This window comes from Polyergus mexicanus, unplaced genomic scaffold, assembly GCF_030449975.1.
Source record: "Polyergus mexicanus isolate NDT 795.1 unplaced genomic scaffold, iyPolMexi1.0 SCAF_6, whole genome shotgun sequence".
NCBI lineage: Eukaryota > Metazoa > Arthropoda > Insecta > Hymenoptera > Formicidae > Polyergus > Polyergus mexicanus.
Window position 1 is genome coordinate 11497429 of NW_027223326.1, and position 21852 is coordinate 11519280.

General features: G+C 43.6%; 2 protein-coding genes across 6 annotated transcripts in view; one reads left to right on the forward strand and one right to left on the reverse strand.

The window, feature by feature from the left end:
- Positions 1-380: 380 nt before the first annotated feature.
- On the reverse strand, positions 381-13880 carry Acc (acetyl-CoA carboxylase). 5 transcript variants are annotated; one of them, XM_070297666.1, is made up of 13 exons: positions 13434-13522; positions 12037-12522; positions 11444-11726; positions 8151-8274; positions 7702-8032; positions 7173-7470; positions 6887-7100; positions 6473-6806; positions 5939-6399; positions 1968-5816; positions 1613-1892; positions 1254-1534; positions 381-1191 (listed from the first exon to the last, which is right to left on the reverse strand). In XM_070297666.1, the coding sequence occupies exons 3-13, from the start codon at positions 11611-11613 to the stop codon at positions 580-582; spliced, it is 6954 nt and encodes a 2317-aa protein (XP_070153767.1). In that variant the 5' UTR covers positions 11614-11726; positions 12037-12522; positions 13434-13522; the 3' UTR covers positions 381-579. The 5 variants fall into 5 exon arrangements, with proteins under 5 accessions (XP_070153767.1, XP_070153763.1, XP_070153764.1 ...); XM_070297662.1 differs by having other exon boundaries at positions 12001-12522; XM_070297663.1 differs by lacking the exon at positions 13434-13522 and adding an exon at positions 12911-13038 and having other exon boundaries at positions 12001-12522.
- Positions 13881-14954: 1074 nt separating this feature from the next.
- The window catches only part of Cdgapr (GTPase-activating protein CdGAPr), an 8568-nt gene continuing 1670 nt past the window's right edge, over positions 14955-21852 (forward strand). Inside the window, exons 1-8 of the mRNA XM_070297976.1 lie at positions 14955-15281; positions 16590-16785; positions 17078-17215; positions 17279-17686; positions 17789-18119; positions 18205-18538; positions 18630-19545; positions 19620-21824. Of these exons, the coding sequence (XP_070154077.1) occupies positions 16714-16785; positions 17078-17215; positions 17279-17686; positions 17789-18119; positions 18205-18538; positions 18630-19545; positions 19620-21824 (4404 nt within the window). The 5' untranslated portion in view covers positions 14955-15281; positions 16590-16713. The remainder of the gene's footprint in view (positions 15282-16589; positions 16786-17077; positions 17216-17278; positions 17687-17788; positions 18120-18204; positions 18539-18629; positions 19546-19619; positions 21825-21852) is intronic.

A 21852-nucleotide genomic window follows, 5' to 3' on the forward strand; every position in this document is an offset into this window, starting at 1 on the left:
TTAATAACGCATGTTCTTCCAGATATATATATATATATATATATATATATATATAACAACATATTAAAGAAAGTAGTGTCTTATCAAAAAATGTTATAACCAAGGAATTAAAAATTAAAAGATAATGTGTATGTTAAGATATGATGCTATATCGTTATAAAAAAAAAAAAAAATAAATAAATAATATAAAATAGTAATTGTGTAGTTTATAATAATTTATTATACAAATCTGTATATATTTCCAGATTGCGACGAAAGTAACGTAGCTGAAAAAACATGCGATATTTTGGGAATCTCGAATCTGTCGTCACATTATAATGTAAGTATAATCTATAAACTCATCATGGTTATACAAGGCAGTGACGCGCTTTTTTTATCGAAATTTGAAAAAATTTTCTCTTTTTCTCTTTCTTTTGAAAAACATTTACTTGATTATTAACTCTCGATAACAGGAAATATTTGTGAAAACTGATACGAATTAATATACGTCTCTGATGATGAATTGTACTATCAACGAGCATTTAATAAGCTGGAATGAATGAAGCGTGCGGCAAATATACGCTTACACGCGAAACACACTCAGGACAAAACGTCCGTGCCTTGGTGCTCTTGCCCCGTTGTTTCCAACTGCGATAAAGTTCTCTGCAACTCTGCTCGTTCAGCTGGTTGTAATCTGTGCGCAATTTCCAGAACCGCGTTCAGTCTGATCTCCGGATAGATGTCCAGAGCCTCCTTGATACGCGTCACCACCACATCTCTCTTCACGCACATTATATTACGCGACACGACACTATCATCCGTTTTACGTTGTGCCTCTAACCAACAGGTCGCAGCCTCATCTTGATCCCACAAGTACGATTCCGTCGTTCCCTTGTCCTCGATAAACCAGCGTCGCAACATTGCTCCCATTTGCCTGACATCGAGACTCGGCTGTGTCGATAAGATCTCGTTCTTAATTTCCTCTTCTAGAAGCCTGCGTCGTAATCGCCAGTAAAATAACCGTCGCGCTTTCTTCCATGGTATTATCTCTTGAATCGTGTTCTTCTCAAGCATTCTCTCCGGCGTGTCATGCAAGTCGGCGAAATAAATGGCTACTTGACGATACATTGGCTCCAGAATCTTCTCGCGTTTACGAATCTGTGCTTCGAGCTCGATTTGTTCCTCCGTCGTATTAACAGTTGACAATTTTTCCTAAAAAGATACATATACGATACATAAACGAGTTTGACTTTACCCAAAGTCGTTGTATTTACCTTTAGCTTTTGTATAACGGAATCGATTCTATGCATAGTTTTCACAATGTCCTTGTTTCGAAATTTAATTTCTACAATCGCGTCGGCTTCCAAGATGCCACCTCTGCTAGTATTGTCGGCAAACATCTCCATAAATCGAGGATTTATCATAGGATCCACGACTGCCCAAGCACCACCTCTGAGCTCTCCATTCGGCGGGATATAAACGAATATCGGCTTACCATATTGCCGCAGCCCATCGACGATATACGCGCCGAACTTGACAATTTGCTCGTACATGTCTATAAGAGAGAGAAAGAATGAGCGAAAGAATGATGAAGCGATTGTAAGAATTCATCGAATGACGATCGAAAGATCACCTTTCATGCCTCCGGAGAAGCCTCTCCAATTAGCAAAGATAAATAACGGTAGCTCCTCCTTTCCGAAATCTTGGATAGCCTGTGCAGTTTTGTATGCGCTGTCTGGGAACCAAACCTGTCCTGCTTGAGATATGGTCTTAGCTTCGGAATCCAGATTGGCGGGATCGGCTGGCAAATGCAGTTCGACGGTCCTCGTTTCAACGGCGATAACGCCGCACGGTATACCACCGAGCCTGGCCCGGCCGGTCACCACCGTTTGCGCCCATGGTCTCATTATTTCCTACTCATAGAAGACAAAAGCGAGTTAACGATACGAAAATTTGCTACAAAATGCAAGAAAGAAATAAGTACTCACGTGCCATGAGCCTCGATCGAAGAAGCCGCTCTCCCAAGCATTCGACTCGTTGCAATATCTGCCTTCTAGCATCCATCTCGGATCATAGGCCGTTTTCGTGGGCATATAACCAATTTCACGATCGATCGGGTCCGTAACGGGTAACAGTATCGGTAACAGGGCACCTTTGCTTCTGGGAAAATATGTGAGCCACTTCAAGGCGGTCGCCACTCCGTCCAAGTCCCGGGCGTCGGTCGCATGAGACACCCCATTGTTGTGCATAATCTGCGTACCACCCAACTGATTATTGCTTGCGTAAACCTCGCGACCCAGTACGGTGTTCAACGCTCGGTAACCAGTCAGAATAATGTGCGAGTTCTCGATCTGTATTACTCTCTGGCCGAGACGTACTAGATAAGAGCCGATACCAATCGCGCGGCACGATACTATAGAGATTGTAATTATCTCCTCGTAGGCCCGCGACGTTTCGCCCGCGATCAGACTGGCGTATTTTAGATTCTCCACTCCTAAGCCGTCGTCCTTGCCAATAATGTCCGTAATCCTATAACGGGATTCGCCCGCGCAATCTTCAATTAGTGAAGCTTTCACCGAATTCAAAGACGCTAGACGCGCGTAATCATCCGGCGTGAGATATATATATTTGAAACCTTTCTCCGGTTCGTTCTCCTCTTCCCACGCGATTCTGAAGAGGGCCTTTACTTCCTCCGCCAGACCGATACGGGCGCCGGAATTGGCAGCAAAATATATTCGCGGACATCCAAGCTGCCTCGCCTTCTCGGAAGCTCTGCAAAACAGCAAATCCTCGCGTATTCCGAATGAACCTATCAAATATGTGAGATCATTGGCGATGAGTATAACGTCCCGACCGAACGGGCATTCCGGGGTATACAGGGTCAACCGCCACGCAATCATGCCGACATCATTCTCGCCCGGCAGTCGCTTCTGCTCAACTAATTGTTCCCCGTCTAGCACCAACTCCACGATGTCCATTACTGGATTAGGGATAGCAATTGGATTCTGACCATCGTTCAATGGTCTCTCCTCTATGTATTTTTGCCATAATTTCTCGATTTGTTGCCGGAACATGTCTGGCAAATCGTAGACATAAGTCGTACCAGCGCTCTGCGCCTGAAATCTCTTTGCCTGAAGATAATCCTTGGTTAGATACGGCGTGGAGATCGGTAGCCCGTGCATAGGACCCGGCCTCCAATTCGCTGCATTTGTCGTTGTGGGTGGATAAGACTCGAAACGGATGATACTTGTCTTGGGATCGGTGGCCTCCGTGTAAAGATGCAAATCGATGCTGTATCCGCTGTCGTTGGCGATACAAAGGCGCACGTTAGAGGTCGGTTTTCCCGGTGCGGGCCGTATGGTCATCTTAATCTCCGCCTGTCGTACATGCAACTTCCACAATCTCGGCCCATATCGCAACACCATACTAGTCACACTCTCCTCTATTCTATTCGGATCCATAATGACCGTAGGTACAAAATTCAAGAAGATATGATTACATTCAGTGCGTTTCGCGAGAGGATGCGAGAACGCGACCTCCAATTCGTCCATAGCCTCGAGCAAAACGCGTTCGCCTTCATTGTGAAGATAATCAAAACTCGCTTCCTTCGTAATAAGATCAGAGTGCCGTATAATCGAGCGAATGAAGAAACGATAATCGGTAACCTGCTGGCCCTTGGCAACTTTGGCTTGGCCAAGATACAAATGCATCTTTTGATTAGACGTCGGAAGCGCCTCGAGATCATACGTTCGCATACGATTTAATTCTAATTGGAAGGCGCAACCGGGCTCGAGATGCCGATAGATCCTGTCCTCGACAAAACCCTCTCGCTGACGAAAGGTGAAGAACTTGGGGAACTGTCTCTTCTTGAGCACGGCGAACGTTACCCTACGGATACCGCGGGATATCAACTCGTCTTTGTTGTTAGCGCACCAATCTCCAAATAATTGAGACATAGTGGCATCATCTTCGGTGCCACTCTCCTTGACCGCGATACTCAATATGTGAACCGGTTCGGTGATCTTGTCATTGGTTGCCGCCGCCACGGTCGATGTTATTCCATCCATTGCTACGCTCAAGGACACGTTGATGGACGTGCTGTGCCGCGACTCGCTGCCGGCAGCGTCCACCGCCTCTAATAATTTTGTAGATACTACCGGTGAAGGACTCGACAGATCATCCAACAGATCTAAAACCTCGTCTGCATATTGAGTGAATTGCTCGAGATCCTGGAATGCCATCATTGCGCCGGCTCTATAATCCACCAAAGATTGATTCTGACGATTCGGATGATTACTGGGTAAAACGAATTGGAAATATACCAGTGGAATCTCGCCGGATAGCTCCAGGTGCTGCAAACACGTAAATTCGTAACTAATGTAAGCCCGTCGAACGTAGACCTCCAAGGCGGCGTTACACACCGCACGATTAGTATGATAGAAGAAGTCATGAAGAATATCAAAGATGGACGTTTCCGAAAGAATGAGCTTCTGCAAATTCTCTGGATGAAAGTCGTGCCCATACATATCCACTGCCGAGAGAAATATCGACTCCATTTGATTGTGTCTGAGCTCGTAGGCGGGTTGATGGGCGGCAATCAACACTTGTCTGGCTCTCAGCGCGACACGACTGTGTTCCGTGCGATTCAGACTAGTCAGTTCGGTCAATGTGTTCGAGAGCTCATCAGTAAGACCGGGCTCGTTAGCCCATAGATGATCGATCAGCATAGTGACTAAGACATTCTTCTTCGTCACTTGATTGTGACCGAAAATCATACCGGTGACGGTCGCCACATCGTCCTTGTACTTCTCTATCAGCGCGGAAACACATTTGTCATAATGACCCTGTTGGAACTGGCTCTCGACCATATAATACTGTCGCAGCAATTCGTGCACAGCGGTCTTCATTCGACCGCGTATACCATTTCGATATCTCTGTACCAGTTGCACGATGGCTTGAGTCGTCAAGAAGAATACATCGCGTTCGGCTCTCTTGGACAGAGTCGCCGCATGTCCGTCGATCACGGCTGCAATTTGTTGACTAGGAAACTGGGCTAAGATCGACGTGATGTTTCGCTCGTACAATGACATCAATTTACGAATCTTCTTCTCCACCGAGATAGGGATTCTGCCGGATATTGTTGCGATCACCTCCTGCAATTCCAGTAACGGTAAGTTGGGATCGCGCAACGAACTCATAAATTTTTCAATTAGCTCCCGCAAACGTGGCAAATGGAACGGATCCGGCAGACAATATCCAGCCAATGTATTTTCCAAAGCGGTTCGATATTTGGCGTGAAGATGGTTCAATTTTTCCGGTACGGCGAGCGTCGCTGCCGCTGGGAACGGTCCCATATATTCTTGCGCTTTCGTCACCAGCGATGGATCGTCCAGTTCGAGATGCGCTATCATGGTACCGGCTTCCAGTATAGCGCCAGGTCGCTTCACGTAAAAGATGCTACCCGCTTCGCTGACAGTAACGGTCATGACCATTTTCATCACTTCGATTTCGGCGTACGCCTGACCGGAGCCCACATGACCGCCGTCCTCGACCAAAAAATTGATTAGCTTGCCGGCCGATGGTGATCTCAGTAAGGATGGGTCGTTGTCCTTTTCAAAAATGCATGTCTGGTTTCCCAACATGATTCTATAACGATCCACCTCCTCCCGCATGTAAGTCGTGAGACTCGCACCGTCCAGTGAAAGCAGCAAACCTCCATCCGACATGCGATGGATCTCTACTTCTTTGTAAGAACCGTTCATCACGAGAAAATAACTATTGGGACCGGATTTGGCAGCTTGTACTTTGTACTTATATCCATCGTTGATAAGCTCTACCTGCGACATATAATAATGAAATGTTTGAAAAAAAGTATAGCCTTCCCTCTCCCCACAACATAAAATCACTTTCGAAAAGTTGTCGTTGTGCATTATTCGACCAACATCTTGCAGGAACTTACATCAACAACGTTGTCTAAATCGTTGCTAGCCTGTATTTGGCCCTTTTCCAAGGCGGTCTGAAATCCAGTGAAAGCGGCCGTGATCGTTCTATCGGCGATATGAAGCGCTCCGCAGGTGACCGCCAATAAGACGTTCGGTTTATCGCTGCGGATACGTTCCGCGATCAGTAAGTCGAGCCAAGCGGTATCTATGTTATTCTGTTGAAAGGATTCCGTTTCCAGAAGAGTGATGAGATACTCGACTGTGGTCCTAAAATCGCCTCTGATACTTAATTCTTTCAGGGCTACAACTAAATTTTCTCTAGCTTGAATGCGGTCTTCGCCCCACGAAAAGCAATGGCCAAATTGCGAATCAGCGAACTCGTGAAGTCCCCCCGAAGCGCCGACCGAGAAATAGCCCCATACATTCTTGGACGATCGAAAATTCAATTCTTGCACCGTGCCGGAACTCGGTTTAAAGCCTAAAAAAACCCAAGCCAATTTGTAATTTATATATAGGATTATATGCTAAGCGTAAAGAAGAAGTGATCTTACCTTCGTCGGGATTTTCGCTGGTGATTCTAGCTGCGATTACGTGACCCCAAGGTTGAGGCTTGTGACGTGGCTGGTCAAAGTCAATCGGACTGTCGCCCCAGGGGCTTTCGCCATACAAAAGACGTATATCCTTGATGTGGTGTAATGGTAAACCCATCGCTATTTGTAATTGGGCCGCTGGCAAATTCACATCCGACACCATCTCGGTGCAAGGATGTTCCACTTGAAGACGCGGATTCAACTCCAAGAAATAATATCTGCCGGCCGTGTCGTATAGATATTCTACGGTACCCGCGCTGACATATCCTACCATTTTTGCTAATCTCACAGCGGCCTATAGTTCGAACAAATCAATAGCGCAATCGATCAAAGTCATAATTAATGCCAAGATCATAATTAACGATAATTATATACCTTTTCCATCTCTTCGAAAACCTCCGGCTTAGCAATCACGGCCGGCGCTTCCTCGATAATTTTTTGATGTCTCCTTTGGATAGAGCAATCGCGTCCGAACAGCGATATCGCGTTACCATAATTATCAGCTAGTAATTGCACTTCCAAGTGACGAGCACATTTGGCCAGCTTCATGATAAATATCGGCGAGCCGGGTATTTCAGTCTGCACTTGTCTAAATGTTAGAAATCCTTGCAATGAAAACAGATGTAAAAAAATCCTTTTCAGTGACAACTTTGTCGTTTACCTGAATAAGGCGGGTAACTCCTCGGCGTTTTCAACTTTCCTGATACCTTTACCACCGCCACCCTCGCTCGCCTTCACCATGACGGGGAAGCCAATCTTGTTTGCCGCCGCTAGACATTCCTCTACAGTGGCGACGCATCCCTTTTTGAAAAGTTCCGACGATATCTTAATCTTCTTTCCGCTGTAATGCGCTGTCAAGTCCGATCCTGACCAAGGAAGGGTCGGTACGTCCGCAGTTTGAGCAACTATGCTGGATGCGATTTTGTCACCTAAAGCCCACATGGCCCTCTCGGACGGTCCTGCCAAGGAAATGTTAGAAAGTGTAAGTGTGTTATGATTAAAGTATGCTAAAACTGCGCGAATGCTATTACGAACTACTACGAATATATTAAAAGTTCCGCAGGAAAATTGCGTCACGGTACAATCGATCTTATAGATTCTTGTACAATATTCGATACAGTCAAAGAGAGAACGAAAAAGATGCGTTTCTCTTTTTCATTAAAATCTGATATATTATATCTTTTCTATACCAATAAAGCAAATGTTATTTTTGTGGAGCAGTTCCGGAAGTTTCGGATTTTCCGAAGCGTGGCCCCATCCGGCCCAAACTGCATGGACCTGAGTACGTGTCGCGATATCGACGATTAGTTCCACGTTAGCGTAATTGTTATTGTTGCTCCCACCCGGTACTGGCACGTACTGATCTGCCATTTTGATATACTCCGCGTTCGCCTTTAGATCTTCTGGCGTGACCATCACCACGAAACGCACGGCTCTCTCGTTCTTAAACATCTCGTACGACCAACGTCGAATCGATCGCATGCATTTAACCGCCGCGATACCATTGTTGGCAATCAGCACCTGAAAACAATCCAACGTAAAGATCCGAGGTAGCAGCGTTGATGCTTGACAGTTCTCTTCGCATTTCAGGCTGTTCTGAATGTTATTAGGGTCTAATGTTATAGGGTCTACGCTTTACCTTGTTGATAACCCTAGTGCCTCCGAAACGATGGACGAACTCTTCAGGAGTTGCGATAGTGAAATCCTTCTCTTGAAGTCGATTTGGCGTTTGAATCATTACCGTGCCTTGCGACATACTAGGCCTGTCAAAACACATATTTTTGTATAAGTATGTATTTATGTTACCATAATTTTTTCAAATTATATATAATAAAAAGGACATATATAGATATATAAATATTCTAATTAAGATATATAAATACAGATGTATAAATGTAAATTAGAATATTATATTAAATAGAAATATACATATATAGATATATTTCTATCGCGAAATTACATAAATATCAGTTATTATATACGTATAACATTTTGCATTTATTAAGAGCAAAAACATTTCATATTGTCAAAAAATATGACATACTATAAAGTATGTCGATCAATCGCTTGTCTTTCTTTTTTTATACAATTGAATAATCAATTCGATTGATTGTCCGTCAATTATTTTTCTCGCAGCATCGATTAAAATTTCCTTTTTTCTCGAGATTCGCTTGTTGGTCTATGACGCTTGTTCGTATACATCCGCAAAGTAAAATGCAATTACGTTAATCCTAAAGCTGGCAGATGGTTCGCTTTCTCATCCTCCGTGTCGTCAACATCGGGCTCGCCGTTCTTCGCGTTTATGCTCGTTTTAGACGTCACGCGCATCAACAGATTGTCCGAGCTCTTCCAATTTTTATCCTTCTCCGTGTTTTCCGCCAAGACGAATCTCTTTATCCGCTTCATCGCGACTCAAAACAAATCCGAATATTCAAGATCCAACGCCGGGATATTAACAAACAGGCGCGAAATACAGGATAATAACCGTATAGTTTCTCGCATAACTATCAAACTAGTATGAAATCAACTTGACTTTGCTTTTCGTTTATGTAAATAATACGAAAGATCCGAAACGGCAAAGACACGGAAATATTAAAATTTTTTTCTGAATTGTGATCAGTACAATCTCTTGAGATGTATAAATAATCTCGTAAACTATCTAGAATTTTATACATGTGTTCGACTGTATTTTATGTACGTAATACTACAATCATATTATCTTTATATCGTCGTAAAACATTACTACTCTAATCATCATTGGCATTACAAGATATTTCGTTGCATAATTAATAATATTGTAAAAAAAGAATAGCGAGAAGAAATAAAAAAATTTTTGTAAAATTGACAGGAAAAAGTCGCGCACGATGAAATAAGCGAAACGAGTTATTTTGTCCCGATGACAGACGCAAAACAGCCGAAGAATAATTTTTAAGCGTTAGAAAAACGATAATTCGATTTTTTTTTAATGTGAAACGCCAGTCTCATGTGACGATATCTCTTATAGTTGAAAATGCGAAAAGTATTTTTACATCGCACCACGTATAGGCTTTACACTCTGTTTGAATTGCAAAATTCTGTCCTCTACGAAGGGAATGAAAAATAAAACAAAGAAAAGAAACGATAAAACGAAATGAATGAATACGTAACACTTGTAGCGTTGACCGTGTTCTTAGAAAGGCAAATCTTTACTGAAGTGTGCAAGTTTCCAATTCACTATCCTTCCGCAAGAATCCCCTACCCTTTTTGCGTAATATTCAAGAATATTTATTCTTATGATCGTTTCCTTAATCGTTGCGTGATGTAATGAGGAAAATATACACGCATATATATACGTTTCCTTCCAATGTATTTGCAAAATCTATTAGATCCCTTGTTAAATTACTATATCGTACATATAATTTGATCTGAAATATCTCCGTTATTTTTAAATATGGAAATACGAGAAGAAACTGTTCGACTCGAAAAGACAAATATTAATAAAATTTTTTTTTAGTCATGATTTTCCAGATTTCTCGAAGAGGTCATTGATATTTTATTTTAAACGAAAAAACTAAATTTTTTAATCAATTTTCTCAAATTAGGAAATTATCGAGATATTTGGATAAGGTAAAAAGAAGCGTTAATTTATAAGATATGCCCGATATAGATTATTATATGTATAATATCTCGGAAAATTTTCGCACATTTTTTCGCCGATTTTACTTTCAGTAAGATATAATAAATCTGTATATCGCACAAAATAAGATAATACGAAGCAGCATGCACGTGTCGCAAAAAAAAAAAAAAAAAAAAAAAATTCCATAGCGACACGTATCAATGCGATAAATGTAACATATCAAAACCTGCTTATCAAGTTTATTCGCAAGCATACACGAAGCAAAAAAGCTGTCGTCATCAATTATATATTAAAAAAAAATTTGTGAAGGTCTTGAATCTTTTTTTTTCATCGCAATCTTTCCTTTGAACCTCTCATACCATCGTTATGTCACGTTATGTTTATGTTAAAACGATAATGAATAAAGATTACGCATTCGTAAACTACTGTTACGCTCTCCCGATTTAGAAGACTCAAAGCTAAAATGTATAAGCGTATGTTACACAATATTTTCTCTGTCAGCGATATCACGTGCGTTCTTGGATAAACAAGAAGACGACGCAATTTTTCCATTCGATTTTCGTCTTTCGCTTTTCCGAAAGCTGTCTTTGCTTTTTCTTTAACGAAGATATATAGGTCAATAGTTATGTCCCATTTACTTTATTAATAGACTTGTGTAACTGTATATAAAAAAAAAATATGAAAGAAAGCAACCTCTCTCTCTCACTTCGCGGGTTATCAACTCTTTAGCTTTTTCGGAATATCTTGTGATCCGATAATCACTATAAAGTCGAGTCGAATTCGTAGCGTAATTCATCAAAATAAAAAATCGATAATTTTTTTGCGATTTATCTAAACGCAAACGCAATAACGACTTTGAGAGAACGCACACGCAATGTTATTCTTGTAAATTTTTGAAAAAAAAAAAAAAAAAAGTATCTTTTTTCTTAACACTGAATAGAAACCTGTATAATCGCGTGGAAGCATGTTTTGAATATTCAAGAGTTCAGTGTCACGAGGTCACAGAGGTGAAAAAGATTACAGTGCCAAAGAGAGAGAATATACGTCCACGTCGTTCTTCTCTTCTCCTCCTCCCTTCCCCTCCCCGCTTCGTCGATTCATTAAATATAGCGGAGCTTACGGATAGCGAAGTTTACGGATTTTCAGCAATATCATTTCGATACTTGAGATTTATCTAAATAGAGGAAACAGCATATCGGACGCGAGCGAGCACTGTGAGATTTATGAAATAATCTCCTCTTGAGGGATCTTTATCTCAATCTTCCTCAATCCTTGTCCAAAGAATCCGTGACGGAATATGACAGAAACGCAATCACCTGAGACGCTTACGTCGCTCTACCAGTCCTGGCATGACATTGGTTTGCGTCTGCATATTGACGCTATCGCTCCCCTCGCTGGGGAAACTATCCTCGATCTCCTGCACCTCGCTAGGATCGGGATCGGGATCGGGCTCCCCGACGACAAAGCTCACCGGTGCCTCCGACATCTCTCTCGCGCGAACTGGCCCTGGGGAAGGACCGACACAGTCGTTGATCTCCTGACTGGAATCTCCCGTCGAAGAATTGGACTCCGTTCCTGCCGCGCTCACCGCGTCGTTACCTTCAAAACACACAATCGCCAAATATATGCCCTTGATACGTTCGATCGAGATCGAACGACTCGAAGATGATTTGTAACGTTGCTTTGAAGATGACAAAATATCCCTCTTGAAGAGGGAAAGGAAAGAAGAAGAACGTACATACCCCGTGTCCACCTCTCGTTTAAAAAGCGAGAAGATACGCGGGTACGTAGACACGATGCGTGCACGGCAGGAGATGAAGTATTGTATGTTAAAATACGAATTATAAATGACAATTTAATTTTGAAGAAATACCGAAAAACAGAGAGATCAGAAGACGACGTAACATACAGCCCAGCTACGTTCCTCGCGCCGTTTCTTCTCCTACGTTGAATGACATCTAAGAACGAAGCGCGGATGCGGTTCCTTCCTCCAGATCGAGCCGTGTCGGAGGATCACCGAACTAAGAAAGGTCCAAGACTGGATCGCGCGCGATGCACCGACTCGCCGTGAGTGTTCAATTCGGAACACTTTGTTGCAATAAAGCTATTGTAAGCAGTGGCGCGATATCATATGAGTGGACTCAAGCTGGGTTCAAGGGTCGTTACGTCACGTCGCTATCGATGCCACGACGGTTCCGCCAATCCCGAGGTCATACGACGTATTTCTTCACACGCGACTTCTTCGTGCTGCATCGATGCCAATCGAACTTTATGACCTTTTGAAATGAATCCCAAGCCGATCAATCACCTCTCAGAAAATAATCTCCTCTGTATCTATCTTTTTGCGCTCGAATCAATCAACATCGGGCAGAATCATGCTCGCGTTCGTTTCCATCTACAATGTAAATACATGTGAGTGCGCGTCTCATATTTATTTCACCTTCAAGGACTGCGAACGCAATCGTTTTGTTATACATAGAAAAAAATATCACGCAGTGCACACTCGGCAGTCTGTGACTTGCGACGCGTAAATTGTTTCGAATCTTTTAAAAATAGCAATTTATTTCACAAAAAATAATCTATATGCTTAATTTACTTAATGAAAAACGAGAACTTTAATCGCTGCTTATTTTTATATGCAAATGAAAATCAAAATCAGTAGAATATACTGATCAGTAGAATAATATTCCACGTGAAAATGGATAATTCATTCCTTTTGATTAAAATGAATAGAATGGAGAACTCTTGCGCATGCGTGTTTTTACATAAATATTATCGCTTACCAAAATGACAATCCATTATAGATAGCTTAATAGCTCGTCAATTTAGCACTTTGTCTTTCAAAGAAAAAAAACAAAGATAAAAAAAATAGAGAATTAATACTCCATCTCTAGATTCGTGTACTCGCGTGACATTTCCATTTCTCGATAATATACGCTCCCTTTGGAGAAAACTCTGTATCGCGAGAAGGATTACGTGTATGTATGTACATACATTCATACATTTCAAAAAGCATCGCGCGGTGTTTATATAGATTTAGTGAAACGAGGCTGTCAAAAAAAAAAAAAAATGAATGGGAAGCGGTGATTGGCCGGGCAGAATGTCAGGCGACGCATCGGCGACGGCGATTGGTCCGCGAGACGCGGTGCGATCCTCAGCTAGTGACGTTTTCATGGATGGAATATCTCTCTCTCTCTCTCTCTTTCTCCATTCCGGTACAACGCCTACTCTCGTATTACTCGAGCCATCACGCGGTACTAACGCCTAACGCACACATACGTATGTACTACATATACGCAGACTCACCGGTGACGAATCTTGCGCGGCGGAGTGGCCCGCTCCTGCTTGAGGTTAGGTTCGTCCCTCCGTTCCTGTTCTGTCATTCGAGTCGCTCGCTGTCACGCTGGTCTCGGCGAAATTCAGGCCGTTGCCACCGTTTCGAATATTCGTTTTAATTTATTTTATTTTTATTTTATTTATTTTATTTTTTTTTTTTTTCCCACAAATCGATCACTGGGCGTTTTCCTGACGAGGACTGACGAATTATGCCGTTTCACCGTGCGATTCTAACTTTTTTCCCTTTTTTCCCTTCCGCACACGCGATCGCTATCACTGGTTCTCGTTATGCAGAGAAACGCGGAAATTTCACGTGTATATCGACAACGTTCTACACTCTATATCCTTTTTCTCATTGACTTTCCTAGGATCGTCGTGTGACTTCGCGCTCGTTTTTATCGGTTGACAGACGCACGTGTCGGGTCTATCTTAAGACAGGTGTCGCGAGAACTCGACGAGATGTGATCGCAGTTACTATTTGCGACGACTAGAGGTCAGGTCAGATTTTGACAGGCGCCCTACGTTACATACGCGTTTCAAACCTCGATTCGTATATTCAATAAAAATATCGATATAAGACATCAAACTGTATTCCGCGTCTTGGAAAAGAATATATATTCATATCTTAACATAGTAAATATACAGATATATTTATCTAGCTATTCTCTTCATTTTCTGGTAAATATATCTTCTATTAGCTATCACGGTCTAAAATGACAAACACAGCGATAGATTTGTGTGATTTTTCTCCTATTTACTTTTTTTAATATTTAAATTACTCTATATACGATGAATCTTTAATTCGTCGGCATTTATTCTAATCTTGTTATTTCAACTGATGCATAATCGTTGACCCTTCTAATCAAGTTTGATATCTCCAGGTTAAAGTCACATCGCGGAGGCAAGCGTAAATTAAAAAGAGCCATGAGCAAAAAGTTTGACGAAGATTTGAAATCTTGTGAAATGTTGAGCGTCGCGTTAAGTAGAATCATCAAGCATACTGTAAACAACGAATTTCGAGATCAATGTTTCAAAGTATTGAAGACCGACAGCAGGATTGGCGCGCAAACAGCACTCGCTGCCAACTTATCATCGATTGTTGGCCAGTTTACTCAAGAACGACGAAATACAACGAAAGATAATAGTACGAAAAAACCGACAGATGACAAAACCCATTAAACATTTGCTAATCTATAATTATTTCTTCTCTCTCTCTCTCTCTTTAGCGGAGACATATATTACAAAATTTTCCAAGTATAACGTTAATTTTATTGCAATATATCGAGAGACAAACAAACACTCTCTTCTTTAGAAATAATAAATAAATATTTAATATAATCAGAATTTTTAAGAAAATAATCGTCCTATGTCATTCGCACAAAAGTTGGCAACATTTATGACAGCCGCGTCAAGTTGGGTCAGGATTATACTAGGTCAGGAGTAGGCGGATAGGTAGAAATAGAGATAAGGTAAGGATAGGTAGATAGATATACATAGGTCGGTGGGTGGGCGGTGGAAAACGGAAGAAGCGTCTCTGATCGCGTCGAGTGTCCGGAGTGTCGACGAAGGTTAACGCGTTCGTCGCGGCGATTGTGCACCGGGGTCTCTCTCGACGGATCGACGGTGATGCGGCGCGGAAGAAACGGCCGGGTAATCGGGACGAGGTAGCCGCGCTGGCTGTCTCGACGCCGTCGATATCGCCTCGATAGGTGGCGAGGAAAATGGAGACGGATGGATACGGCTCGGGTCCTCGTCGTATGTGTACATTTCTTTGCGACCCGCGGTGAAGTATCCGGCTAATCAGGAGCGACGTATCGAGTGGGGTATCCTCGGTGGCTTTCTCTCGAGTCTGTCGGTAAAGTTGTCGTTGAGCGAGAGTACGGCCCAGTTTGTAGAGTGGCATCAATCCGAAATACGGGCGCTTCGCGTCGCGTCTCAATCTCTCAATCGCGCCGGCCCATCCTCGTTCCCTCTCGAATTTTATCCTCGTTGGAGCGTGCGCAACGTTCGGGCGTTGGGTGTGCGGCTGAGAGAGAGAGAGAGAGAGAGAGAGAGAGAGAGATATCGCTCGTGACATAATAGCTCCGTTATTTCCCCCGTGCGAGAGGATTTGGTCCGCACGCAGTGTGGCGATCCAAGAAGAAGGAGGAGGAGAGCGAGCGCGAGAGGGGGAAGTTGCAGAAACCCAGCTGTTCTCTCGCAGAACCTTCGCGGACTTTTGCCGGTGTGTGCGGGGAGAGATCCGATATCATCCTCCTTCCTTTACTCACGGCTTACGTCGCGATGTAAATATACGCGTCGTATACTGTTTCGAGTCGCGTGTACCCGCGATTCCGCTATACTTTATTACGTTGCAGTTTCGCGAGCCGCTTAATCTCCGCATATGGCCGTAACGATTCCGTTTGACGCCGAAAACCGAGGGAGAGACTTGCCTCAATCTTGAGATATTAAAAGCTTAATCCTACTTGCGCGTGATTGTGTATGCGCGCGTTGCGTGTATGTATGTATGTGTGTGCGTGCGTGTGCTTTTCGGGTTATTGGCACTTTCGCGCGCGCACAGAAGGACGTCCGTACAATAGACTCGCCTTCCTTAATACGTGACATCGCAATTCCGTTGGATCGCTTTTTTACCTATTAAAATGAAAACATCTTGTTTGAAATTGTTGAAAGATGACGGAGAGACCAAATACGTTTATCTCATTTTCGTCGTTTGCGAAACGTTTCGCGAAACATAGCTGTAGTTGGTATTTTTTACTTAGAACTTTTTCTTGTATTTTTATTTTTGCGTCTGCGCTGGTTACATCGCGTGATAACGCGACAGGCAGTACGTGTATGGCAAGCCATTGGGAAAAAAAAAAAGGGTCGCAGCCGGATCTCGTCTCCATTCATGAAAAACAGATGTTTCCTGCCGCGGAACATACATACATACTTGCAGATGTACTCGTCGTAGACGTCAGAGTTATTTTCTCGTAGAATTTTTATCGCGATTTTATTCTAATAGTAATAATCTATTATTCGGAAAAATGCATCGTCAAACAATAAAGCATTGAGAGCGATCATTGGAAGATGCAGCTGAATCTCTTTAGCGGGTCTTTCATGAGATAATAAAATTATATTTATTTAAAGAAACTTCAAGAGAAGACATGGCTTGATTGAGAGGGATATAAAAGCTGGCTGTCACCGTGGCAAATTGTGTCAAAAGTCTGGATCCCTGTTCTCCTCGTTCTCATTTGCAGAGACGCTGCAAAAAATGCCTGGACCGTCAACACAAGAGAGACCTCGTGCTCATCGACTCACAGACATCGAGTCCCAGACAGCTAAGGTTGTATAAGTTCAATATTTTATCTAAAGTATCTCTACATAGTCCGAAATCAAATTTGCAATAGAATTCACCACGTAAATTGAATTGTGTTAATCAAGTATAGATGAATTGGAATGACCTTTAATGAAGTTTTACTCGGCTACAGCTGGATAAATTTGTATGCGCGATATATGTATATCATTTAGTTTGAAAGCTGGCATTGCGTAGACTCGTTGGATTTATTATCCTTTATTGTAATCTTACAAAGACAGTATATTTATGTTAACTTGCCTTTTTGCGAATGGAATTGCAGGGTCTGGGTGGTAATCGGACGGATGATTTCAGCACACCTGTTAGCTCTGGCAGCAATATGAGTAGTATCGCGCGCTTCCCAAAACTCGACGAGTGCGCTCACTTTCATTACGAGCACGTCGAGCTTAGTATTTTGGAGGTAAGATGTTAAATGCGCGATATACGCGCAAGAATATGATTCAAGATATGATTCGGCTTTCAGGTATCCATTAACGAAGGATCTAGCAATGATTCGGAGAACTACGACGTCCGCATAACGTCCGGAGATGCGTGCTGGACGCTACAGAGATCTTATGACAACTTTGTCATGTTTGACAAACAACTGCACCGCTGCATATTTGACAGAAAATTCTCCTCTTTAACAAAGCTTCCAGATGTTCGGCCAAAAAATACCTGTGATATACTGAAGGATTACTTGAATCGGTTCTCACAATTAAATCACGAAGGTCTAAATTGTGGTCCAGTGTTGAATTGGTTACAACTCGATAATCGTGGAAGAAGAATCCTGGTGCCAGAATCGGATTCCTGTCCTATAAATACTCCGGCTGTTGCCGCGGCATACGCCGTGAGGCCTTACACCGCTCAGGCACAAGATGAGATCTCCTTTCAGGTAATTTCTTCAGCTAAAACGCTTTTGCTAAATCGCGAATTATATATTACGAGGATGATTTTAGGCGATGACTGATCGAAATGTAATTTACGTAACAAACAGGTAGGCGACATGATATCCGTAATAGATATGCCTCCGGCGGGAGAAAGTACATGGTGGCGCGGAAAACACGGGTTCGCGGTTGGATTTTTTCCAGCCGAATGCGTTGCCGTGATAGGTGACAAGGTACCGCGTCACCTAACAGTTTCGACGACAGTCAGATCCAGATTACCGGTGAAGCCTGTGTTGCGAAAACACGGCAAACTGATCGCCTTCTTCAGATCCTTCATACTGAATCGGCCCTCGAGGAGAAGATTGAAACAATCGGGTATACTGCGGGAGCGCGTATTCGGTTGCGACTTGGGAGAACATTTGCTAAACTCTGGTCAAGATGGTATAAATTTTGATCGTATTTCTTAGACATATTATATCAGGTCAACCATGAAAAAGAAAAGAAAGAGATTATTTATTTTTCGTAGTGCCTACCGTGCTGACATGTTGCGCGGAATTTATAGAGAAACATGGTTTGGTCGATGGTATATATCGTCTTAGCGGCGTAACATCCAACATTCAAAAATTGCGGAACGCTTTTGATGAAGATCGAGTTCCGGCATTGCATTCCGACGAGAGTATTCTGCAAGATATCCATTCGGTAGCATCGCTGTTAAAAATGTACTTCAGAGAACTGCCGAATCCGTTGTGCACGTATCAGCTTTATTCCACTTTCGTTAGCGCGGTTCAAGCTAGCAGTGACGCTGAAAGATTAAGACGTATGAGAGATGCGGTTAGAAAGTTACCGCCACCTCATTACAGGTATTTGTTTCATTTCTCACTTTGTCATTTCTTCGCTGTTTAAATTTACGTAATTTATTTCAAAATCAATTTTTTTTGTATACGTGCACAGGACACTGGAATATCTGATGCGTCATCTGGTAAGGGTGGCCGCGCGTGGCTCGGAAACAGGTATGACACCGCGCAACGTGGCCATTGTGTGGGCACCAAATCTCTTGAGATGCAAAGAACTGGAAGTGGGTGGCGTAGCGGCACTTCAAGGTGTCGGTGTTCAGGCGGTCGTGACGGAATTTCTAGTCTGCTACGCGGAGCTCATATTCGGGGATGGTCCTGTCGGTAGACCAAAGTCATTGGCGATCACCACGTCCGCACGACTGCTCACTCTGGAGGAGGCACGCAATAGAAGCCTCAGGGGCGAACCTGATTATATAGAAGTAGGAGCAGGTCCAGCCGGCTTACCGTTGCGCTATCACACGGTCATAGAGTTGCCTCGCAAGAGGAACGGTTCAAAACGATCACCTTCGCTAAATTGGAGGGCGTTGTTCGGCAGAGGAGCTGTGGGGAAAACGAGACAGATCGGTACACCGCCGCAAGCGGAAACAGTGCCAAGTTCCTTAAACTCCCTGCGACGATTGAGACCGGTCAAGAGTGCCGACAGCTTGGACGGCGAGGATGGCTTGGGTCCCCTTTTGGGGGGACCGCCTCCTACCAGAACCTGTGGTCACAGTCGATCCGTTTCGCATGACTCGTACTTTGATCATTTGGCAGATGCGCCCAATGTGCCCTCGCCGTTAGATCTCTCAGAGATACAACTCAATTTCGATTTAGAAGAGCGAGAAATGAGAATGCTTTCAGAAGAAGAAGGTGGTGGAGTAGCATCGGTAGAGGCGTCGCCGCGTCGGCAAAGAAATGAGAATAATCAATGCGCCGCCGCAACCGGGGGTTCCAAGAGAAAACGATCTCGTTTAGAAGAAAGACTGCATTGTGACGTCGAGCTGCGTTTTATAGACAGCCAAAGTCCTGATCAGGTAAATTATTTTAAATTGCCATCTGCTATATATATGTATGTGTGTGTGCGTTATTAATCTCTCATATCTTTCAGGTTATGGTAGCGACGAATGCGGATATACACAGTGTCGACACACCATCTCCGTTACCAACGCCAGGTTATTTGCCATTACTATCGGAAGCCTCCACACCGTTAACGCCCGCTACGTTGCAAGGCACATCTCACTCTGCGTCGCCAATAGCCAATAGTCCCAGAATAAGTTTCCGAAGTTTCACTCTGCCGTTAGAGATTGGCGATGAGCGCGATGGGAGTAGCGCGAATAAGTTGAAGGAAGCTAGCGTATCGTCTTCAGAAAAGATATCAGACTCTAGCCATAGATTATCGATAAATCTAGAAGACCAGGATAGGGGATTAAGGTCATGTGAGAGGACTATGACGACTTGTGACGAACGCGTAGAATTGCGTGATAGAAATATAACCATGTCACTTTCGGATGTTGAAAATAAAACTGCAAATCAATCGAGCGCGGTTGCTTCGATTTTTAATAACACCATGGAGATGACATCATGTAACAGATTGTCCTCTTTATGCGGAGAAACGAAATCTGGCGGAATTACTGTATCTCGCAAGGATGCGGCAGGTGAATCGAGCTCACTTGATTCCGTGAAAATCTCGTCCAAGTCATATGATGGAAAGGCGAGCGCAGCAAAGGAAAGCGACGAGATTACCGATTTACCGGATAATCCTGCCACTGTAGCCAATTTACCGAGGTTGTTGTCCAATACGATCGATCTCGATTCTCCGATGTCGTGCGAGCAAACTCTCCAGGAACTGCAAGAATCCGGATTTGTAATATGTGATAATTCCGACAAAGTGTTCACCAATATGGAGAATCCGCGCGTGGCAAGCAACAGCAACGATTCTGGCGATTGGGTAATCATCGGAAGAACGGCGACTGGTTCTCTCGCAACGCCGATCAGTGAATTGACTAGTCCCAACGATCCCTTTTCGGAAGGTGGCGCAAATCCGACGACGTCTCCGGAAAACGATTCCGAAACATTGTTGGAACTTACCTCAACCACTGATGCATTCTGCATCGGAGTAGACACGAAATCTAAAAGTCGTATATTGACGCAAGAAAGCGAGAGGATGATACTTGATGTTACAGATACAAAGAAGTACATGAAGAATCATGGACACAAGCGGGAAGATTGCGCAAACGATCCGCAAACGAGTTTCGATATCGTAAACGACGGTAACCTCACGGAGCATTCCCATTCCCGACTGCGTGATCGAGAGAACGGCAATCGTTACTCGTGCACGATGGCAGATATTGATTCGAATCAAGAGTCTAAAGCGAGAGAGCGGCAACAGCAGGTTCGCGCGTGTTACATTGAAGCTGATAACGCGAATGTATTTGGTACGAATCAGAACGATGTGAGCGGTGAAGAAAAGGAGGCATTCAGAGAGATGGAAACTTTCGAAAATTATCACCGTCTATCGAGAGATATGAGCACGCAACGTTCCCTGCACGTCATAAATCGACCAAGATTTTCGGATAATTCCGAGGACGATCGGAAAAGGAGCACGGTTTCCATGATTCAGGATGATCGTGACAACGACCACTGTTCAAATGAACTGTCAAACAAGTGCCAAAGTTTCGGATACAATAATACGCAGAAACAGCAGACTAATAATACGCAACAAGTACGTAAAAGCGCTTCCAAACGTAGCGACGAAAGTCACAAGTGCGTAGCCAGTTTGCAGACTAATCAAATGCAAGATAACATTGAAATCAGAATCCCTTCGGAGAACGCGGCCGAACCCTGCGAGGTCGCACATGCACCGGAAGGTGCGTCCGAGCTGATGGAACGGGCATTGGATGCTCCAACTGCGTCCTCGATTGTCGACGACACCGTAGTTCTACGAGATACCGCGGCCATTTTGCAGGAACTAGCTCTGCAGAGATTATCCGGAGGTGCCGCGCTGGGAAATGCATCCACAAGAAGAAGATACGAGAGCGAAACTGCCAAAGATCGCAGGAGCTTCGATTCGGAAATCGGCCGGGAGATTGTCAGGGAGAGAAGGATGAGACAAGAATTAGATTGCGCGAGGGGCAAATCCGAGGAGCCGTCGCAACATCTGCCGCCCTGTTTGCGGGCGCGTCATGCGAGAGCGACACGTGCGGCGCTGAGTCGATCCCTAGACGAGGCCAAGTTCCATCGGATGACGGGAGAGATTACGACGTTATCGGTGAAACAAACATCCGAGGACGCGCAGCATTGTTCCACGCCTAATGTAGTACTCTGCGTTGATACCAGTGCTT